Genomic DNA, 22881 nt, shown 5'->3' on the forward strand with positions numbered 1-22881 from the left:
CACTGAATTTTTTTTTAATTTTTTATTTATTTATTTATTTTTAGCTGTGTTGGGTCTTCGTTTCTGTGCGAGGGCTTTCTCTAGTTGTGGCAAGTGGGGGCCACTCTTCATTGCGGTGCACGGGCCTTTTCAGCGTCGCGGCCTCTCTCGTTGCGGAGCACGGGCTCCAGACGCGCAGGCTCAGCAGCTGTGGCTCACGGGCCTAGTTGCTCCGCGGCATGTGGGATCTTCCCAGCCCAGGGCTCGAACCCGTGTCCCCTGCATTGGCAGGCAGATTCTCGACCACTGCACCACCAGGGAAGCCCGGAAGACATTCTTTATCATACTGGACAGTAAGCAAGGCTGCTCTTTGATCCAGAGGGAGACACGATCTCAATCTGCCAAGGCTGTTTATACATAAATGTCCTCGCAAAGATAGTTTGCAACAAAAGGGTAGTTCCGCCTTGCTTGCAAGATGTGAGTAGTGCAAGAAACCCCAGAGAACTGTCTCCCCATGAGGATATTATTTGCTATGTATCAGGATCTGCGCACTTTCATATTCATCAATTCCTTTAATCCTCACGGCCCTGTCACATAGGTACTATTAGTAGCTCCACTGTTCAGTAGGAGAACCAAGATACAGAGAGGTTAAGTGACCTGCTTGAGGTGACACAGTTCATAGTGGTAGTGCTGGCATTTGAATCTGGGCTGCTCCAGAGTCCAGGGTGTAACTGCTTCCCTATTTTAACGTTTGCTGGTATCAGCAACACCCGCTCTGGACACTGCCTTTTTCTCCATAGCTTCTCACCACACGAGAGCACAGTGGTTCTCAAACTGAGTGTACATGAGAGTCACCTGCAGGGTTTGTTATACCAATTTCAGACTCGGGTCTGGCCTGGAACTTGAGAACATGCATTTCTCCATCTCCCAGGTGCTGCTGGTCCAGGATCTCACCTTGGGAACCACTGTGATGTTGTCTAGTTTGTTTAGGATCTGTCTTTCCCACTAAAATATGGGCTCCATGAAGTTCAGGATTTTTCTGTTTTGCTCACTGCCGTATCCTCAGTGCTTACAATTGTACCTGGAGCATAACAACACATATTTGTTGTTATGCTTACCTGGAGCCCTCAACACATATTTATTGAAAGACTCAGGAAAGAAAAGGCAGGGAAGTCCATTTCTTCCGGATTCTGTCATTTGACTGTAACTGTGGAAAACACTCTAGTGCCATCCTGGAGCAGTCAGTGCTTCCCACCACGAGACTCGAGGGAAAGGAACCAGGACAGCAATCCTGAAGAGGGCGGCATGCTCCTGATGGCAGCGAGGCCGTTTACAAAGCTTTTGACCTCGAGAATTGTTGGAGCCACTTCCAGTAATATGTGAATTTCATAAAAATGCCTTCCAAGCTGCAGAGAAACATCTGAGGACATTAATTAAGCCTTCCGCCATGGGGAATGGAACTTTTATGCACACGGACTTTGGATTTTCTCCTTTTCTTTTTGAGCACTGCTGGTAAGGAAGCGAGTCCCAAGTGAGGATTCCAATTGAGTTCTTTGACACGGAACTTTTCTTTTTCTGTTCCTTTTTTTTAAATTAATGAATATGGTTTATGAGTAGAGCTAGGCTTTTTGGGAATATGAGCATATATATTAATGGAATTAGACTCAGTATTTATACTGAGGTATCCCTCCCTCCCTGTGGTTTGTGATAAGACGTGCAAGTTTCGCTGGTTTGTTTTTGTCTTTCCCGTCCCAGCTTACCTGTATAGGAAGGAGGTGCTACTCCAAGACAACAATCCTTCAGAATTAATGTGCATTAATCACAGGGGAGCTTATTAAAATGCAGAATCCCAGGCCCCACCCCCAGAGAGGGACCCTGGAGTTCACATTTTTAATGAGTGATTCTTCTGCTTGCTGGAAGTGCATGGATCACACTCTAAGAATCATTGGAACAGGGATAAAGAGCCAAGGCCTGGCCTGGGCCCTAATCCCAGTTCTTGTCTGCTAGAGAGGGGGACAGATTTAGAGCGCTCTCTTCACCTCCCGGCATCTCAGTTTCCTCATCTATAAAAAAGTGTAACATGGGGCTTCCCTGGTGGCGCAGTGGTTGAGAATCTGCCTGCCAATGCAGGGGACACGGGTTCCCAGCCCTGGTCCGGGAAGATCCCACGTGCCGCGGAGCAACTAAGCCCGTGAACCACAACTACTGAGCCTGCGCATCTGGAGCCTGTGCTCCGCAACAAGAGAGGCCGCCATAGTGAGAGGCCCGCGCACCGCGATGAAGAGTGGCCCCCGCTCGCCGCAACTAGAGGAAGCCCTCGCACAGAAACGAAGACCCAACACAGCCATAAATAAATAAATAAATAAAATTTTAAAAATAAATAAATAAATAAAGCAAATAATTTTTTTTCAAAAAAAAAGTATAATACGTATTGTCTTCCTTAGAGGGATGCTTCCAAGAGTATGGAACGTGTAATGAAAACATTTTAGCTTCTCAACCGGCAAGACTTTTGTATGATGTATGTAGAATTAAGGTGTTTCTTTGAGGCAGGAGCACATACAATACTGATTCTCAGCATGTTTAAAAGTTTTTTTCGGTAGAACAATACCAATAGTTCCAAGGCTTATATTCTCAATGAGTCATGAATATTTAATACAGACATCAAGACTTCAAATGGTTCAACTGGAAGGACCAGGTATGTATATATTCACCCATCCACCCATCCATCCACCCACCATCCTTCCATTCACATAAAATGTTGGCCTGTAATCCTGTGCCAGTCTAGCTGCATTAGAATCACTGGAAACCTTGAAAATCAAACAAAACAGTTCCAAACCACATGCTCAGAGATCCAGTAGGTCTGGGTTGAACTCAGAAATCTACATAATATAAGCGTTCAGAGGATGTGATTTCCACACCCTGAGGGGAGATGCCAATGAAAGCTTGAGAGAATGAGGATATAAGATGAGCCTCAAATAAAGGATGGATCTGGCTAGACAGGGGGGAGGGGAGAGGCTCAGCACAAACACAGAGGGGGAAAGCACAGAGGCCCTTCCCAGACAGGGTTCCCGGAAGCAAAAGCAGTGTTAGATAGTCTAAAATGTTACCATTCTAGATGTTGTACAGTTACGTTTGTGTTTCCCAGAGCGTTAAATACGCGGATTTATTCACGTGGATTGTTAATAAGTGGTAGGTGAAAAAGAAAAAAGATCACATTGTTAAACAAATTTGAGAAGCATTGTGATAAACAGCAAGAGGTTACTGACTTCTCAGAGGCCTTGATGTGCTGATGATGTGCACTGTCAAGGTCACAGTGGTGTTAACATGCAGTGTTTCCCAAATGTATTTAACCACAGAAACCTGTTTTGCTTAATGGGCCAAGATTCCACGGAACTTCCTATGGGAGCTCCTCCTCTCTATATATGTACGTATCAATATATGTACATACATTTATCTACATATTGATATTTAAGCACATTTCTTATAGTAGTAGATGGTTTCAATTTCTACCGTGTACTCACGGTTGCAGGCGCTCACGAGTTTCTTAAATCTTTAAGCGGCTCAGTTTTCATACTATCTCAGGGAGGGTTATTAAGGGGTTCCACTTATTATTGGAATCAATAATCACAACACTTATGATTTCAAATCCAGCAGGCTTCTACCCAGCTCCATCAGGCATCTCTATTTCTCATGTAATCAAGACACCAGGCAAGGTGGGGATGATTTAAACCCTTCTGACCTCAAGTTTACCACCCCACACTGTTTGTCCAAATAGTCTCCCCCGGATAGAGCTGGGCCCAACTGCCATGATGAGGGCTGCCTGTCCTGTCCCGCACACACATCCACACTCCCCGCATCTCCCCTTACTGGGTGGGCCTATCCATCCCCCAGCTGCCGCTTCAGCTGTTAACAGTGCCCGGCTGTCCCTCTTTGAGAGAACTGCCCTCGCCACTTTGCCCAGGGAAGTGACGCCCCAGGGAAGGCCCACAGCCACTGGCCGACTGGGATAAGGGCAGGAGAGGCTGGCTCCTTTGCCATGAGGCGCCAAGGCTTGACCAGCTCTTTCCCTTCCTCATCGGCTTCGCTCTCTCCCTTACAGGTTTTTCCAGACACGTACACCTTTATACATCACTTTCAGAAGACATCTGAGACGTTGCTTCTCAGAAACCTGACCTGAGGTACCACTTATTGTGATCCAGATTTAAATCTCTGATTTGGCCAAGATGACCAGGGCCTTCTGAAGCCGCTGTCATCTTACTCGACGGGTCAGCAGTGTTTGTTGCTGTTGACACTCCACCTTTTAAATAAGCCTCTTTCCTTTTAAATAAGCCTCTTTCCTGTCTTCTGCAACAACCTTCTCTTCTGACCTTCCAGAAGGAAATTCCACATGAACCTTGCCACAGTGAGTCTAGGTATCACCAGCATTGCTAAAAATGACCTATTACTAAATGTCTGATTTCACACGACGAAATTCGACTAAATTACTAAATACGACCTACATTTCCTGCTCTCTGCTACCTGCCTCACTCATCCCACGTCACCGTCCATAGGCACCCAACCCTCCCGCACCCCTGTGCAAACAGTCAGCAAGTCTCGTCAAGTCTCCCCCCGAACACCCCCGACATTCATGCTCTCCCCTCAATTCCCACAGCCTCGGTTTAGGTTCTCATCAGTTCCTCCCTGGGCTATTGAAATACCCTAACTGCCCTACCTCCAGGTTTGCCTCCCAACCCATTTCTCATCATGCGAACATGCATTTCTTGCTTGCTTAATATGAGTTGATGTGTCCTTACTCCCTAGAGACACAAGTCCAAACTCCCCCACGCGGCTCACTGTCTGTGTGCCAGGGGGCTCCAGCCACCCTCTCCAGCACCGTCGTTCTCCGGCTCGGCCTCCATCCTCCCACACTACCCCACTGCTAAACTCCTCGCTGGGCCTCCAATGTGTCATGCTGCTCCTTCCGCCTGGGATGATCTTGCTTCAGCTGGTCTCCTGTATGAAGTCCCAGTTTTACCCTTTACGACTTAAACTAAGCATCGCCTCTGCCGTGACCTTGACTGACTTTCCGCGGGTGGCAACTACATTCTCATTTGAGCCTTGTTGAAATGTGATTCTACTTCAGCACTTATCATACATTGCGGGAGATGCTCGGGACCTCTGCCATGCGCGTTACCTGGCAATATGAGCGGCTATTTTGATCAGCTCTGTTAAGGCATCCAAGTAAAATGCTTACATCAAACCACAAATAGCAGTTTGTGGTATTCAACATCATGCCTCAGTAACACCTGGCTACTACAAGTCAAGGTCACATGTGATGGTCACATGTGGCAGACACGGCTAGCTCTTTACTAAATGTATTTCCTCCCCTTCCTGGCAAACAGTCTACATTTCCCAGCCTCCCTTGCAGTTAGGTGAAGTAACGAGGTTCTAGCTGGTACAAAGTGAGCAGAAGTAATGTATTCCCCTTCCAGGCTAGGCCCATCACCTCCCCTGAGTGCTACTCTATGGTTACTTCCCTTCCAGTTGACTGGGATGGTGACCCCACAGGGTTACTAGGAAGAGGAAGTCAGAGAGCTGCTGTCAGCCTGGATCTCTGAATGACTGCATGGAGTAGAGCCCCCTGGTGACAGGAACATCCTCCTTTGTCCCATGAGCAGGAAATAAACTTCTATTGTGTTTGAGTCATTGTAGTTTGGGGACATATTTCTTGTAGTAGTTAACATTTCCCTAACATGGGCAGGCACTGTGACACAGCCATTGTCGTACAAAGGACGTGTTCGTACAGCCTAAGAAAAACTTTAAGCTTAAAATTAGGGCGTATTGTGCAAAACAGTTGCATTCACCCCCTAGTCTCACCCCATCAGTGACCCTCACCTCTGCATAAGTCTAAGAAATAAGGTGAGAGTCAGGGTGTCAATCCCACTCACTGTGAGGTGAGTGCTAAGCTAGTGAGTGACCATAAGCAGCTGCCCAGCGAGGGAGACTTCACACCCTGGAGAGAACGTATACCCACAGAACTAAAAATTTTACGTCTAAGTTATTTAATTTATTACATGTAGATTATTCCTTTGTGTTAACAGCCTACCTAAGAATCAAGTTGTCCAAAACATGCTTTATATATGTTTCCCATATGTTTCCCAATCACACTGTGCTTATTCATTTTTGCATCAGCACGAGTTAGTGTCTAACATTGAGTAGGTGTTCAGTGAATGTCTCTCAGATATCAAGTAGGGAGGAATTCAAAGAAACGCAAGGCTTCATTGTTTCACTACTCCTTGTGACATTCATAATTACTTCTAGTATCACTCACATTACAAATGAAAACACTTTTTATTCTGGGCAGTCATAATTGGATACTATCCATCAAAAAATAAAACGTTTATAGCTGAGGCATATGCAGCCTGAAGATGAAGTGATATATTAACTTCTTGATCAAATGTCAGAACTTACAGATGAATATGAAACAGACATCAATAATTACAGCTTGTACCGTAGATGTTGGTTTCTAAACCTTTCAGTTCAATGAACAAGTAATAACTGGACAGACATACCTTTCAGAAATTAGAAGTGGGAAAAGATTACCTCATTCCATACCCATCACATAGCTGGCCCCCTGCAGCAATTCAGCAAGAGGCAGCTCATGGGCCCTGGAGGAGATGGGGGCTGGGCCTTCTAGAATGACACCAGTAAGGACACAGGAGGAACCCCAGGCAGGAACACCCAGGAGCCAAGGCTTCTCTGGGACACTACCCTCCGTTCCCATCTCAGTCCCTTTTATTCTGTGTTTCCTTAAGAAACCTGGTCTGGATACAAAAGGCATGTACCGAAATTCAATTTTCTTTTCTAAATTCCCTCCTACTTGGAAAATTCTTATGTTTTACTTGAATCTAAAAAGGGAGTTACTAATATTAATAAAAAGATAATTATCCCTCAGCTAATTCTTGATTTTACAAGCACATCTAAAAACCCAGCGTATTGCATGGCATTTAATAGATAGTCCCACCAAAGGCCTGTAGTTGTGTTCCAGGGACCAAGGTCACAAGAGCTAGCATGGCACCACTGCTGTATCTGAAGAAATTCTAGCAAAATGAACACATATCTCCAGAATACTCACAGGAGAGTAGGAGGAGATGCTGTTGAAGAAACTACACACGAGAGCACAACAGTTTGACTCCTTTCTAAGTTTCTTCATGGCATCTAGATCTTTTACACGCTGCCATGTTCTCGACTGGAGTTGAGAACCCCTTTCCCAGTATGTCTTCGTGCTGACTACAGCTACAACGCTGAATGTGTGTGTGCGCGTGTGTGTGTCTTTTAAGGTGAGGAGAGTGGAGGAAGGATAAAATAATAAAAACTAAAGAATGCAGCTCTACTCATTTTAACAAAAGCTACAGAGCACCCCAACCTCAAAAATGGAAAAATGGATCTCATTGTCTCAGTATGCTACTAAGGTCAAGAATAAATAAATTGGGCTTCCCGGGTGGCGCAGTGGTTGAGAGTCTGCCTGCCAATGCAGGGGACACGAGTTCGAGCCCTGGTCTGGGAAGATCCCACATGCCGCGGAGCAACTAAGCCCGTGCACCACAACTACTGAGCCTGCGCTCTAGAGCCCACAAGCCACAACTACTGGGCCCGTGAGCCACAACTACTGAGCCTGCGCATCTGGAGCCTGTGCTCCGCAACAAGAGAGGCCGTGACAGTGAGAGGCCCGCGCACCGCGATGAAGAGCGGCCCCCGCTTGCCGCAGCTGGAGAAGGCCCTCGCACAGAAACGAAGACCCAACACAGCCAAAAATAAATAAATAAATAAATAAATTTTTAAAAATAAATAAATAAATAAATTGATAAAAGAATCTTCTGATAGTTCATTGAAATTTACTCCATATAGATTCTACTTTCTAGCAGAAAGTCTCTCACTAATTTAAATCTGAAAACCTAGAAAGATGCTCTGATTATTTCATAATAAAAATTAATTCCTTGAAATGCATGTCCTGGGTTTATAAGGACTTAGACTTTTCAAAGCATTTCCAGATCCATTACCACGTTAGAAGGCACTGATGCCACAAACACCAATCTACATTCGGTCTTGGAAAAAGATTTTCGTGTACATATTTTGTCCAAATATTACTATTTGTTTCATGAAAGTCAAGGCTAAGACTTTACTAGAGTGTGAATTTTAAGCCAATGAATAAACAGTTGGCTTCAAAAAACATTCAACTGACATGCAAAGCATTTGTTGCTCTGCCACATACTAAAAATAAAAGCGACTTCTGCCAACATGGAAAAACTTGAATTATTTCGGTTGGTTCTGAACTTGACTACCAGGTTTCACTAAGTTAATTTTCCAAAACGGGGCCTGACGTTAATGTTATATTCTTGTTTCCTCAAACGTTACCTCTTAAAACAAACTACTCACAATTGGCATCTTATTTAAATATTAACCTCATATATTTTTTATAGTTTAGCAGGACATACCTTGCTAAAAATGTGATATCTTTACCTGACAAATGAAAATCTGAACATTTGAAAATCAACCTTCATATTTTAAAAGTTAAGCTCAAACCTGTCTTACCAAAGAATAAGCTAAGTTATTAAAATATTTAGATAGCATTTTAGACAACAGGTATCAGGGAAATCAGTAGATTTTAAAGGTGAGGTTTTAAGCTGTTAGTCAAGTTCAGGTAACATTTTATTCCTGTCCTTGGACTGCTCCTCCCTTAGCTGTCTCTCTAAAAAAAAATAAGCATGTTTAAAATATGGAGTTTTGAGATTTATGATCAGTTGCAAAAACCTGCTTAACTACTGATTTACAGTTTTGGCCAAGGTATTGAAGTCTGTCATCAGAACTAATTATAGCAAACCTGAGATTATATATTCAAACTCTTCTTTTGGTGAAAGAATAGAATGTTCTGCTGAAAATCAGAAACATCCTGAGGGCTCCCAAAGAAGAATGCACTATCAACTTTACTTCTCAGAACCAGTGCTGCAAAGCTCAAAATTACTGTTCTTTAGTAAAGTGTTTTAGCCTGAAGTACTCAAACAGTAAACTGTAGTTACATTAATGCCATACCCATGGCCTGAAACATATTAATCTCGGTTAACAATACCTGACATTTACATTACTAATCTAATTCAGGCGTTCTGGTGGTAGTAAATGCACATGTTAAACCTTCAGGAACTGAAGTTATTACTGATCCAAAAAGAACCTTTCTTTCACCGTGACCAGACGGAGAGGACAAATGACTACACTTTGGGGGCAACCTGGGTTTTCTAAGAATAATGTCCCCATTTTAATGTTTTAATGAGTAAAATGTCTAATTCAAATTAAAACAGATTAAAAGTAAAGTGTTCCCAAATGACATGCCAGCAGGGTTAACCCAAGAAAACCAGTCCCTTTCTCTCCCTCAAATCCTCTTCCCCTCCCACCCCCTCTTCGGCTGCACTGTTTCAGAGCCTTTCACAACACAGGCCCCGAAGAGTGGGGCCTTAGGCGTCATGGCTCCTCTTATCAAAGGAATCCCCTGCTACCTGATTCCACCATAATGCCATCTACTCAGGGAAAAAGCCCCCATCCACGTGGGACCTCTGAGTGGGGGAAGTGGGCAACCGCTGGCCCCGGAGCAGGCGGAAGAAGGGTCAGGGGAACTTTGGGTTCAGGGGCCCCCAAATCAGACCCTAAGGGAGGCCACTCTGGCAAGGCCTCAGCGCGAGCAGAGTGGGGATGTGCCTGCAGGGGTCACTCACTGCTCTAAGGAAGTGGATCCAGGGGGAAAGGGGGGCAGAGACTGCAGGGAGATGCCTGTGCTGGGGTCCTATGCGTGAGAATACTCATACTACCTGCCTGCTCAAAGCGAACATCTTTCACGTTTCAGGCAAAACCACTGGATTGTGTAGTGGATATTTCCCCCATGAAGGATTTTTTTTTAGAGGAAAATGTCCTATACTCTAAGTCTGTATTCACCTATAAGGAGTTTGAAATAAGATGCGGTAGCTAAGCAGTGTACGATTATATCCACAGAACCCAACAGGGAATATTAAATCATAAAATGTTAGATTTTCCAATATTTAGTCTGACTATCTTTCCATTATGAATTCTATAAGAAGGTACACAATCTCCTAAAATCTTGCTTTCTCTATTATACTGGCTTTTGTCACCTAAGTGGAAGCAAGGTATTATTTTTGTTCTCGTAAATAGCACTTAGTTGCTCACTTATTCCAGAACACAGAAAAAAAAATATGCCACCATAAATAAGTAAAATTTGATTACTGTTTGTAAGTCTAAGAATAACAAAATAATACTACTAATAATATCATCATGACTCATTTTCTGTGTTCCTGAATTTATATTATCAACCTAGAGAAAGTTTATATCGGACAGCTAGAAACCTCTGATGAAGGCTGAAGAAGGGAAGAGACCTGATGAAAGCCACAATAAGCAGTTCTTCACCCCCACTGAGCACCAAGAAGAGGTGCCAAAATACCTAGGCCTACCCAAAAAATCACAACATCCAGCTGTGGTCTTGTCCATCAGCTTGTGACAATTTCTCAAAGCCCCTTCCAGTTAGGACTACGAAACACACTTTCAGTGAAAACCACCTCCCAGGGCACCAATTCCCTTTATCCTCATTCATTCACTCAATCTCTCCAGGAGTAATGAGGAAGAGGAGTAAAAATAATCAAACCATGTTTGTTCTTAGAAGGTTCAGAGTTACACTGTCTTGAGTTATAACTGTCTAATACTATTATACCAATTTCTCTTCTAAGAACTAACTCATAATTTAAAGAATGACATGGCTGAGAGAGAGATTTAGGAAGACACTTCCAGGCAGAGAACTTGAATTTAAATCATCCTCTAAATACTACATTCTGTCCTTTTTAAAAACTGTGATATTTAATCTGAAGGTACATAAAAATTAATCAATTGCTTTTATTATGTGACTGTGAAATATCAACTCTACTGCCTCCAATAAAGAACCAATAATTACTTTTATAACATTAAGATAAAGTCATTTGTAAAGACAGTATCTTTCTTGCACTTATGACTAATCCATTATAAACAAATGCCAGTCTTAAAAACACAGCTCCAGAATAAGTGCAGTTACACTGAGTACAGATAAGAAAGTACAAGGAGCTCATTGGCTATGCTACACCAAGTGGATGAAAAGTAAAATTGATTTTATACTGGAGGTCTATATAAATAAATAAATTAAATCCTATCTTTTTTTTCCTGTACGTATGCTTAGATTTCCTATACAAATAACAGAATGCTCCATATCATTCACTTCAGCAGGACGAGCTCTTTAGAAAAAGACTGAAAAAAGATTTGATAATCAACTTCCAAATTTTATGCTTATTTTTTTCTATTTCCATCAATTTCCCGGCATAGTCAACACGAACAGGAAAATCTTTTCAGTAAATTAAGCAACTGAAGACTCAAGTGAAGTCTCAAAGGTCTTGAAGAACTCTGGCAAGTCACATATATCCCATGTTGCTTTTGGTTTCCCACCTCTTCTTTGCTTCAAACCTAAAATGAAGAATATGAAAATCCCAATTTATTTCTAAATACTTTCCTGAAGTAACATGTTTACTAAGCGCCAAAGTAAAATAAACTTAAAAACTTTTCACATGCTCCATCAATTACAAAATAAACATCAAACAGGAGGAAGAAACGCCTCCATATTTATAAACTGACAAACATTCAGCAAAGATACAAAGAATAAAATGAATAACAATTACACACAAACTGGATTCACCAAATGTATCACAGGATGTCTGTAATTTCTATGAATTTAGTAGAATTACTAATTTAAAAAATCTTGAACTCACCCCCAGGCAAGTTTCTTCTTTTTTCGAGCAACCTGTGAATTTTCAGCATCCTTTTTTGCTTTTACAAAGTTGTGGCAGGCAATCGCTTTGGCAATTTTTACACCAAGCTAAGAATTACAAAGGAGGAAAAGTGAAAATAAATATTCCAGCTGATACAAGAATTACAGTGATACAAATACTCGAGAATTTGTGGGTACGAAAGCCATGTCAGCGTTGCTTTAGACATGCTAAGAATAGAAGTGCTTATGCTCGGCCCCCGAAACCACCGAATTACAACAAGTGCGAAGATGTAGCCCCTATTCTCCTAACCTCCCACAGACCTTCATCCCAGCTGTACCAGCCGCCCAGTCTCTCAGATGGAGCTCCTTCCCACACTAAGGCCCCTCGAGGGTCCACGAGGGCCGTGGATGAAGATCTTGAAGCGCTTTCAGCATTTCAGTAGGCCAGACAGGAATTTACCCCGATAAGCCTGCACAGGCTGACAGAGACATCCAGTTTCTTTGCTCTGGGCTAGAATTACAGAAACTCAGTGTGGGTGTACCCGTTATCTCACGCTGATCAGAAGCTCAGATTGGCAGTCATAGATGTGATTAATAAAACACAGGAAAGCTAATTACTACTTCATAAACACAGTTTGTGTGATGGGCAATCGCTTGTCACTCACTGATAGAAAAAGGAGTACAAGGGGAGCCAAGAGGCAAAAAGGCGGGGCACCAGGACCACAGTACCGAAGCGTTCCCCTGCCAGCCGCCCGTGCGTGCTCCTCCTTACACCCATCTGCCCCAGTGCTAGAAGGCTGAAGCAGAACAAAGCCTCCTCTCGGCCCCAGCCCCAGAAGACTTCTCTAACTCAACCCAACAAACTCTTCGTTTCTGTATTTCTCTAGCCCTTCAGCTTCTATGCCATAACCTATGGTACAGCTCTCTGGCCACAGGGCTGTTCCTCGGCGAGCGTCTCCAGGACAGGCATGGTAATCCCCTAGTTTTGGTGGGCTCTGATTTTAAAAACGCCCACCTATGCGGATGGCTCCAAAGTATCTGTTAAGAACCCAGGTTAAACAACAAAGGCTAAAAATCTCTTCCTGGTATTTCTTTCCTTTTCTCTCTCTGTACACAGCCAGCCTACTGCATTTCAGTAGCCAGCAGACTTGTGGACGAGAGGCAAGGACCCAGAAGCTACTCTCAAGTCAAAGTATTACAGCCCAAGGTTTAGGGACCTGCTGGCCAACAGTGAGGCACGGCAGGCGGTCAGGGGCTCGTGTGTAAGGAGAGAAGCCGACTTAGGAAGGTGAGGTTTGACATGCCCGACGCTCCTTTCAGCTCATCTTGGAGAACAGTTTCCTTTAGAATGAAACAAACAAGCAGTCATCAAGCACTGACTGGGGTTTATAAATGAGAACAAAAATAGATCTGATTTTTCAGTCTAGGAAAGAATACACATACAGAAGGTAAGTAAATGGAAGCAATATGACAATCAAGCCAGCGTGCTGAGGCAGGCGACACCAAAAGGAAAGCCACTGAAGGAAGGAGGGGCGATTGTGGCTGTGAGCCCACCTGGGAAAGCAGACCAACTCGGAGCCTTCCTGACACTCAAGCCGACACTAGCAGCAGCGTCTTTTTTCACAAGGACGACATTCATTCAACCAATATCACGAGGGCACAAATGCATTATTTTGCCAGGCACTGTTGCAGGCGCTGCAGATACAGCTGTTAAAAAGAGGGCTTCAGGGGCAGGCGGGGGGGTGGGGTGGTGGGCAGCTGGGGAGAAGGGGTTGCCAGTTACATCCGACCGCTTCAAATCCGGACCTGTTCTTTTGGCTCTCTTTTAAAGAATTTCCAGTTCTTTATTACAGAAAAGTTCATATAAGTCAACTAAAAAAACAGGTTAAGAGTCAAAGGGCTGCAGCATCGTCATCTAAGGAGAAAACGAAGCTCTGGAAGAATGCTCTGGAATCACTGATCACGAAGATGGATTTCCTATCGACTGAAACACCATCCACTTGTCATAAGTGTAAAAACATCAAGTTACACCTGTCTGGTTAGGCTAGTCAAAACTGCAGTAACAAACCAACCCCCGAATCTCAGCGGCTGAGCTTTTATTTCTTGTTTCACTTAATGTCAGCTGTGGACTGGCAGGTCTCTCCACCTTGTGGTGCCAGCATCTCAACACGAGGCTTTCAAGGCGCTGTGGCAGAGGAAGAGACGGCCGGAGGGTCTCACACTGGCTCTTTAATGCTTTAGTCCAGAAGCGACACACAGCGTTTCTGCTCAAAGCCGTCTGGTCAGAACTACTCACAATTCCACCTGGCTGCGAGGCGGCTGGCCACAGGGGTGCTGGGGGACATCAGGGGAACACTAAATGCACCTAATGAACCGCCTACTGTCATAACATGCAGCTTGCCGCCTGGGTTTAAGATGTACGCTGGGTCTCTCCACACTCGTGTAGGCTACTTAGTCTCTTCTCTGTCCCCCACCTCCAAAAGCTGAAACACAGAACTCAGTATTTGTCTGTCTAATTATATTCCTATGTTTTAGATAGCATATGCAAATTTGAAATATGATATAGTTTTGCCAGGATCAGCCCCTAACAAAAGTTCCGCTCAGCTAGTTTATCTTAGATTTAAATTGAGCCTATACTTTTGAGCATGAAACAAAAATGACCTGAACTATATTTGCCATGTACCATTAACCCCGTGACACAATTATTCCCTAAAACTGTTGTAAATTAAGATGCAGCTTACATTTTTAGCTTATTGAAATGTCCCAGTATGGATTTTCTGGTTTTGGGATAGACAAAACCAAAGAGCGTCTCAGTGTGTCTGGACACTGACCGCGGTCATGTGATTTAAATGGGGCCTCTTCAACATGGTCATATACTCTTACAATGTAAAAGATTTTAGTTTTCTAGCAACACGAAGGACAAACCCAGCACAATCAGCGTCACAGTAAAGACTGAGAGCACATATGCCACATAAGACATAGTATAAACTTGTTAAAAAGAATTCATTACAATGTAAGAAACATGTATTTACATGCGAGGGCTCCATTGTTTTGTAGACTAATTAAGTATAGTAAACGATTAGGTACGTAGGCAATACGTTCAAGCAGACCTGTTTGTAGGAAAGGTATATTTTCTAACTGTATTTTGCCTGGGGTTAGGTCCAGTGAAATGTTCTTTAACTGATAAACATTAAACAAGCCTGGTCTATGCATTTTACAGAAAGGATCTTTTAGCTTGTAATGATGATGAAAAGTCTTATCAATGTTGTGCCCTTCCCATGCTTAAAGTGAATGTTTCACTTATTCCTGTGGAGAAAGTAAAAAGAATGGAAATATTTGGAAATATGAAAGGATCATGAGATCTTCTATAGAAGAGACAGTTGAGAATAAACATGTTTTCTCAGGCAAGATGACCAGCCCAAGTTCCAGAAGATAAAAGAATACTGTGCTATGTTTCCGTATTACAAACAAACAATATAGGCCCACAAGAATCCCCCTTTCGCTTCTCTAAAAAGAAAAATGCATCTTCGTGCCCAATGTAAACATCACAAAAGCTTGGTCAATGGTTTTTATATTAAAAAACTGTTTCAGGTCATCAGATAACTATAGCAACACAATGTGGGAAGAAATTTTTTTAACCGAACAAAAATATATACAGAATTTCTTGTATGTGTAGCCAAAGTATCAGCATTTTCCATATAGAACATCCAATATTTTGCTGCATTTTAATTAAGGTGTCTAAACATTATCGCAAAGAACTGCAAATTGGTCAGAGCAAACGGTAAGGAAAATTAAGCTCTAAAGGCTTTTTATCACCATATTTCAGGAACCAAGGGTGTAAAATGTTCTAATTTGGGATATATTAAAAGCCATAAAAGGTCTTTCAAAAAGATTAATGGTACTTTGCTTGGATTTAAGATAAGGGCTTTAGCTGGTTGGAAAAGCAGGGCCCTGGCTGGACCCTTGAGGCATTCATCTTTACAGCCACTTGGAAGATTTGTAAAAGCGTCTGCGTAACCTCAAGCAAATGCACGGGCGACATTTTTTTAATTCCTTTCAATTTTACAGGTTTAGCATGCGTAAATCATATTGGGTTGTAAAATAGATATAATGGCACATCTTGTAACACAGTAGAGGTTTTTAAAAGACAAACTTGCAGAATGAAGTTCATTTTTCTCACTAAACCTTGCCCTACTAAAGTTCGCCGATAATCATTTGAAGCATCTGATTCAAACAGCTTAATCTAGCATCACTGTAAACTTCTTATCCATTTCATAAAATACTTTACTCATCTTCGAATTACTAGCTTGTAACAGATTTATGAAGTCTTCCTCCCTTCTGAACACTTTCAAGGCACTTATTTAAAAATACCAATTATCATACTTTAACTTTTGATGGAATAATGGGTCTCTATGAAAAATAGTTATGCCATTCTCTTTTGTTCTTTAATTAAATGAAAACAGATGTTTTCTGAAGTAAAGCGGAACCATTACCGGAGCACTTAAAGTGTTAAGGTCTTTAATTTCTATATCAGTTTGGTCGACAATTCCTGATTGTCTTTACTCGAGCTCGACATTAATGTCAAGCAAGTTACCTAGGAGACGAAAGAGATCAAAGAGACAAAAACCCCTCCAACGTCTGATTAATCAAGCCTGCAAACAGCTTACTTCTTTTCGCCTGCATGCAAGTATGAAAATGAGATTCTGGGAGCCGCACACTGTGCAGATTTGTTCATTCTTATCAGAACAAAGCCGGCGGCAGCTTATTTCATGGATCGTTGGTACCGTCACCAGCGCCACACAGAACGGGTGACGGCTCCTCATTCTGAGGCTTGAGCAAAATTAGCAAAAAGTCGGCGCAAATTAGCCTCTCATCTTTCTGGTAATATGACATTATTCATTTACTTTTTATCCAACTTTTAATTTTTTCCTTGTCAGCTATCCCTTTCTAGTGTCTCCTGCATGGCATCATAAAATGCCTTCTTAAAAACAAGCAGAGAAATAGCCAAAGTTGAAATAACACGCAAAGTGCAAAAAGCAAAGAAGAAAAAGCGCTTCCAAGGGCTGATGATGCTTTATTTTTTTTTTTTTTTTAGTAACTTTCAAAACTTTGCAAAAATATTAACAGCTCAGAACACCATGCAGTTAAGGAGTTTTATGAAATCGCTAGTATATTTCAACAAAGATGATGATGTGGCTAATGTATTTCACTCAAACCACAATTTAACGTGGCAGGTGCTATAGTAAATTCAGGACGTCTCCACTCGGATTGGTACCTTTCTCTCCACGGTCATACCTGAGATGCCAAAGCTCTGAGGACAGCAAATAAGCTCTGCCATATCCAGTCATTTAAACACTGACTGTAAATCAAGTCTTTTTCTCTCTGTTAGAGGAAACAGCCCAATTTCACTGTCATCTTAAAATGTGCACACACAGGTTTGCATGTTTGTGTACCACTTACATCTATGTTGTGTGCACAACTGTACAAACACCTGTTATTTATTTTTATACCTACAACTTCATTATCAGTTAAATCCAAATGGTTTTTATTTCAAAGCATAACCCAACAAACCCTGTTTCTAAAATACGTTATAAGATATATTTGTATAGACATATTACATATATATGTGTGTGTGTGTGTGTGTGTGTGTATTTATATGATTCACCCTGCAATTTACAAAAAGATTTTGTATTTGGTCCATGAGGTATGAGAAGATAGACTCTGATTCATATCCTCAACTCTGATTTCATAGTGGAATAGTTTATATAACACCTGGTTTAATGATGACTATTAAGGCTTCAAATTATATGTAGATTACAGTATTCCAATGGGGGGAGAAAAGATGTTATACTGCTGAAATCACTCCTGGATAGAGACATTTATATTCGAGCAACTTATTCCATTCATAAGAGAAAAAAGCATTAAAAAATTAACCATAAGCTGTTAGATGCTTTACACAGTCCCCATCAGAAAGACAGTTTTTTTAAAGAACTGTAGTACTGTTTTCAGCAATTTCTTTATCTCTGTTCTTCTAAGTAAGAAAGCTTATTAACAAGCTTTGAACTTAAAATCACATTTACAATAATGTGCCATCAACAGTTTTATAAGCTAATTAGAAAAAGATTAATTAATGACTGGCTGCTAATAAAATGGCAATCATGAAGAAAGAAACCATGGGTGCTAAGCTTCAACTACCACCAATTAAGAGCTAATTACAAACAAATTATATATGTGTTTTGCTGTGGGCTTTAATTTACTAAAATGGTTTTAATTAAAAGAGAAAACATGCTGATTAATTGAACTGCAGAAAAAATCTACAGTATAAACTGTGCTTTGTCTGTCTCTTTAATTAGACTTGTAACATCTGAAATTTTTTTTTAAGGTTTGTTAAAAGCACAGATAAACATAATTAAAAGAGAGCATAAGGAACACCATTCTAGGTGATCACCCAATCATACCCCAGAGGTTAAAAGAAAATGTCCTCAGTGCAATGAGATCTCAAAAGCATACCTAAAAGCCTGAGAGGAAAACCCATCCCTCAGTACCATTTTTATTTTTCTCTTGAAGTTGGGGCATTTCTAAATTGCCCCAACTTCAAGGCTGTACACCATTTTTTATAGGAAAGAACATATCTTTAGGTTCCATGTAAAGGAATTCAACTAGGCCTTCCCTCACCTGGATAGGCATAGCTTATTTTCCATACGTTGTGCTAATTGTTCATCTATATGCAATAACTCAATTACTTTTAAGAACTAAGGAGAACAAGGCTTCAAAGAATTCAAATCACCATTTAAAGGTCCCGCATACTATGCACAGACTACAAAATGACACACAGAGGAACATCTAAATTAAAAAACCACTGAGAATGACCGAAGTTAATGAAAGTGAGTCAGTTCTAGATGATCCTAAATGGAAGCGCACACCCCTCCCTCCACGGCAGGCAGAGCGCAGCCGGCTTCCCCAGGCGGCTGATCACTGCCAACTAGCAAGAGCCTGTTCAGTGAGGGCTTTCTCTCCCTAGTGTCCTAGATTCTGTCCCAATGCTGATCAGTGAAATATACCACAAAGAAGCTGGTCCTACACTCTGCTAACTGGAAAGAGAAAAAGAAAGAAAGAAGGAAAAACTAAGGGATGGAAGTCAGCGTAGGAAAATTTCAAATAGGGGCATAAAACAAACTTTGCCAGAGAGTTTGCAGGCATTAGATGACTTTGTATGAAATAACATATTCTTCATATACACCCCCGGTACTAGCAAAAAAGGAAATCTCCTTTCTGCAAAAATAAAATGTTGAAATGGAGATATTTAATTTTAAATTCTTAATATGTACAAATGAGTACTATTTAATGCATTTTTACTTTTACCTTACCTTCAGTGGCTAGAAAACACAATAATTAAGAAAATAGAAAGTACCTGCCAGCCTTCTTAGAGTCATGGGTTCTAATGATAAATTCTTACAATAGCTAATTGGAATATATGTTCAGCTTCATACCTGAAGAAATCGTTTTACCTTTGCTATCATGCTTGTTAAGATAGTTCTAAAAGTAGTCACAAAAACAGGAAGAAAATAATTTTGCTCTCTGGAATACAGAACAAAGAGTTTAGAACCACAAGACTTGCTTCACTATAATGTCTTTCAATTTAGCCTTTTTTTTGTATGTGATGCAAACACCTTTCCTAAAATATCGAAGCTCTGAAAATAGCACTGACGAGAAGTAACTTCAAACTGATCAAGTCTGGCAGCATCTCGATCTCAAAAATGTTAACAAATGTTTCAATTCTGAACTTTAGATATGAGAATGCTCCAGGTACTTTGATGGATAAATCTGTCAAAATTGTACTATTTGGGGCAGGGTTTTTTTTTTGGGGGGGGGGGAGTGAATTCAAGCTCTTATTCCATCAGACAACACAGCATGTACATCGACATAAAATTAATAACCAAAATGAAAAGGGTGAATTGTAGCCAGAATCCTCCCAGGGAAGCTAAAGCCTAACAACGAATGGTACTGGAAAAGTTCTGAATGCTAGGGCCAAGCGCTGTAGTATCTGAAATATTTCTGAGAAAGGACCACTTCTCACATGTTGACATAAAATACAGACGCTATCTCCTCAAATGTGTGTGTGTGTGTGTGTATATATATATATCCCTCTCCAATGAGAATGCCTTCAGATTTTCTAGGAAATGGCTCTAAAAATAGAACTTAGGCAACAAATTAATAACCTGCCCAAATTTAGAGAGTATTTAATGTATTGAGCTAGGAAAGAATACAACTCAATCAATTCAAAAATTAGTTTCTAAAAAGGCCATTCCTACCTTTGTTATTTAAATATTAACAAACTATTACTATTTCAACATTATTAAGTTTACCTATGTTTGGAATCCAAAAATCTAGGTAGTCTATTTAATAAATTTAATAAAGTTAAAATTAAATTCTCAGTTTAATTCATACTGCCAATGTAATATTTATCTACATCTATAAAAAGAACACTATCAAAGTGAGATACTCTTTTTTATCATTTTATACTTGTGATACCTTGGTTAGGTTCTAAACAAATACTATACTTAACAGCACTAAAGGCTGAAGTCATTGCCTTAGGCCTCCATTCAGAAGTTGGAGCAAAAGAGCTTTAAAATGTGAAACGTTTTATATCATTACTCCAAACTGAAAGGTTTTGGCCTTAGCAAAGATGGTAGCAGATTATAACCAAAATATCTCAGATGTGAATATTAAAACCTTGCAAATTATTTTTTAAAATGACTATTCTAAATTATACAAAATGGTTATAACATTACAACATGAAGTATGTACTGATGTTTTCAAGGAATTAAGTTTAGCTGGTGCTGCCGAAGGCCATCCTATTTGAGTCACTTACAGAAAAGGCAACCTTTAAGGGCATGAGGTGTACAAAGCACAAACCAAATTCACAGGCCACCTCCCTTCCCCGCTCATTTCTGCCCTGACATTGTACAGCTATAATTGAAAGCAATATATCTAGCTAACGTAGGTGTGACTCATTCGATGGGAGAAACTCACTGTCTGCTGCCAAACCAAGCTGGTTCAGCAGGCTAACACGAAGATGCCTAGAGAAAAATTCTCTTTCCAAAATGTGAGATTCAGCTGAAGTGCAGCTTACTTTATTAAATCTAGGCTTTAGCACTTAATTTTGAAATACTTGTTTCTCCTGGTTTCTACAAATTGGTATGATCTGGATTGTAACAAAGCTAGTGTGCCAGAAAAGGCAAGTACCAAAGGATGGCATTTTCGAGGATCACTATCAATGAATGGAATGTTCTTCCAATTCAGGCCTGAGGTTAACAAGCTACAAATGTGCTCAAACACCTGTGTGCATGTGCGTGTGTGAATGTACACGTATGATATATATACATAAATAGTATTGTTTAGAAAAAGAACTTTTGTTTTCAAATTAGAACAGTTTCATCAGTATGACACAAACCCAAGTGTACTTTTCCACTTTAGCTCTCCTCCTAGATTGTTAACAACAAAGAAGGATTTAATCAACGGGACTTTTCCACTTTAGCTCTCCTCCAAGACTGTTAACAACAAAGAAGGATTTAATCAACAGGAGGGACAGTCCCAAAGCAGCCACATTACTCCACGGCAAAACCAAACTTGATAGCACAATCTAGGTTTCCAACATGTGAACTTGAGCCATCCCCCAAACCAGATTAAATACATCTTTAATGTCATCATTAATTTAAGGGAATATGATTCTGGAAAACTACGTGCTTGCTGTGTCATAATGCTAGTGCACTGACAGCTTTGTTCTGGCATGCCAGTTTGTTCTGTTTTGTTTTGTTTTGTCCTGTTTTGAGGAACTGTTTTCAAGGCCCATTCTCAGACATGGTTCTTCTTTTGGCTTCATTTTTCTCAATACTGATGCTGCCCTATTGGTTTCACAGGCTTATAAATGTTAAACATCAAAAATTAGTTTCACTTATTATGGTTGGAAAAGGCTTTAAGAACTCTGGGGTCTGTGCCTCTGAGCAAAGGCTTTATCAGCAAGTCCCAGTCACTGCTTCTTAAAAAAAAGAAAACGGTACTGATTAAAAACCCATATACCTGATTTCCAAAAGAACACCTGCCATGCACATATACATTTAATTCATAAAGGGTTTCTGCCCCAAACTCACAATTACTTACTTCGCAAAATCCCATCTTTCATATCCACAGTGATTGGCACCAAGGAGATAAACATGAAAAACTAAACCTCAAACTAAACTATTTATTCAAGAATTCCACCTTGATTACTTTAGTTATTCTTCGCGGGTGTTTACTTAACACGGCATCAGTATCTCTCCAACGTCTGTGTCTGACCAGCAAAAACTTTCCAGGTGTTTTTCCACTTATACAAGTAAAAGAATAGGGCCCAAATTATTGTTTTTCCTTTTAATCAGAATTCTTTAACCCCACACTAAATAAATTTCTTTTACTAGAACAAAGCATTATACTTGTATGGAAGTAAAAAGAACACTTGGGAAAAATGTTTACTATCCTTACAAGTGCTAAAAATAGTATAAATTTCTAAAGCAATCTCATATGCCATGAAGTGTGACAGGAAATAACAACTCTTAAAATGGAAAATACCTAGTCAGTATTATGCAATTCCCATTTCTAAAATAGCAGTTTGACAAAACAAAACACAGAAACTTAATATTCTCAAAGGAAACACAGATTTCTGAGGCCTCGGAGGCACTACTTCTGTTCCCTCTGACAAGCAGCTTCCTGCGGCAGGGAAAGGAGAAGCTCACGCGTGGCCACTGATGAGGCAGACAAGGAGGGAGTGAACATGCAACCCTGGTGGACACAAGGCCACTGCAACCCCAGCCCTCCCAGCGCATCACTTAGGGAAACTATATCCAATTCCCAATTGACCAGGTTACTGAGAGATTTAACATAGATACATAAAAGATTCTAGAATCTGGTATCTCACTGAAGGCACATTTTAGATCTGATTTGCCAGGTAAAGATGAAAAGTACAATCAAATAATGTTTTCAAGATCTTACTGTAATAATAATTGTCTCAAGCAGGAAAACAATCAGCAGTGAATACTAAAACT

At 40.8% G+C, this 22881-nt stretch overlaps 1 protein-coding gene across 2 annotated transcripts in view; it reads right to left on the reverse strand.

The window, feature by feature from the left end:
- Positions 1 to 11300: 11300 nt before the first annotated feature.
- Positions 11301 to 22881, reverse strand: part of FAM204A (family with sequence similarity 204 member A) — a 31368-nt gene continuing 19787 nt past the window's right edge. For both annotated transcript variants that reach the window (XM_068549066.1, XM_068549068.1), the window contains exons 7-8: positions 11805 to 11911; positions 11301 to 11502 (exon numbers count right to left, since the gene is read on the reverse strand). In XM_068549066.1, the coding sequence (XP_068405167.1) occupies positions 11451 to 11502; positions 11805 to 11911 (159 nt within the window). In that variant the 3' untranslated portion in view covers positions 11301 to 11450. The remainder of the gene's footprint in view (positions 11503 to 11804; positions 11912 to 22881) is intronic.

The sequence above is a fragment of the Eschrichtius robustus genome, chromosome 7, assembly GCF_028021215.1.
Source record: "Eschrichtius robustus isolate mEscRob2 chromosome 7, mEscRob2.pri, whole genome shotgun sequence".
In the NCBI taxonomy this organism is placed as follows: Eukaryota; Metazoa; Chordata; class Mammalia; order Artiodactyla; family Eschrichtiidae; genus Eschrichtius; species Eschrichtius robustus.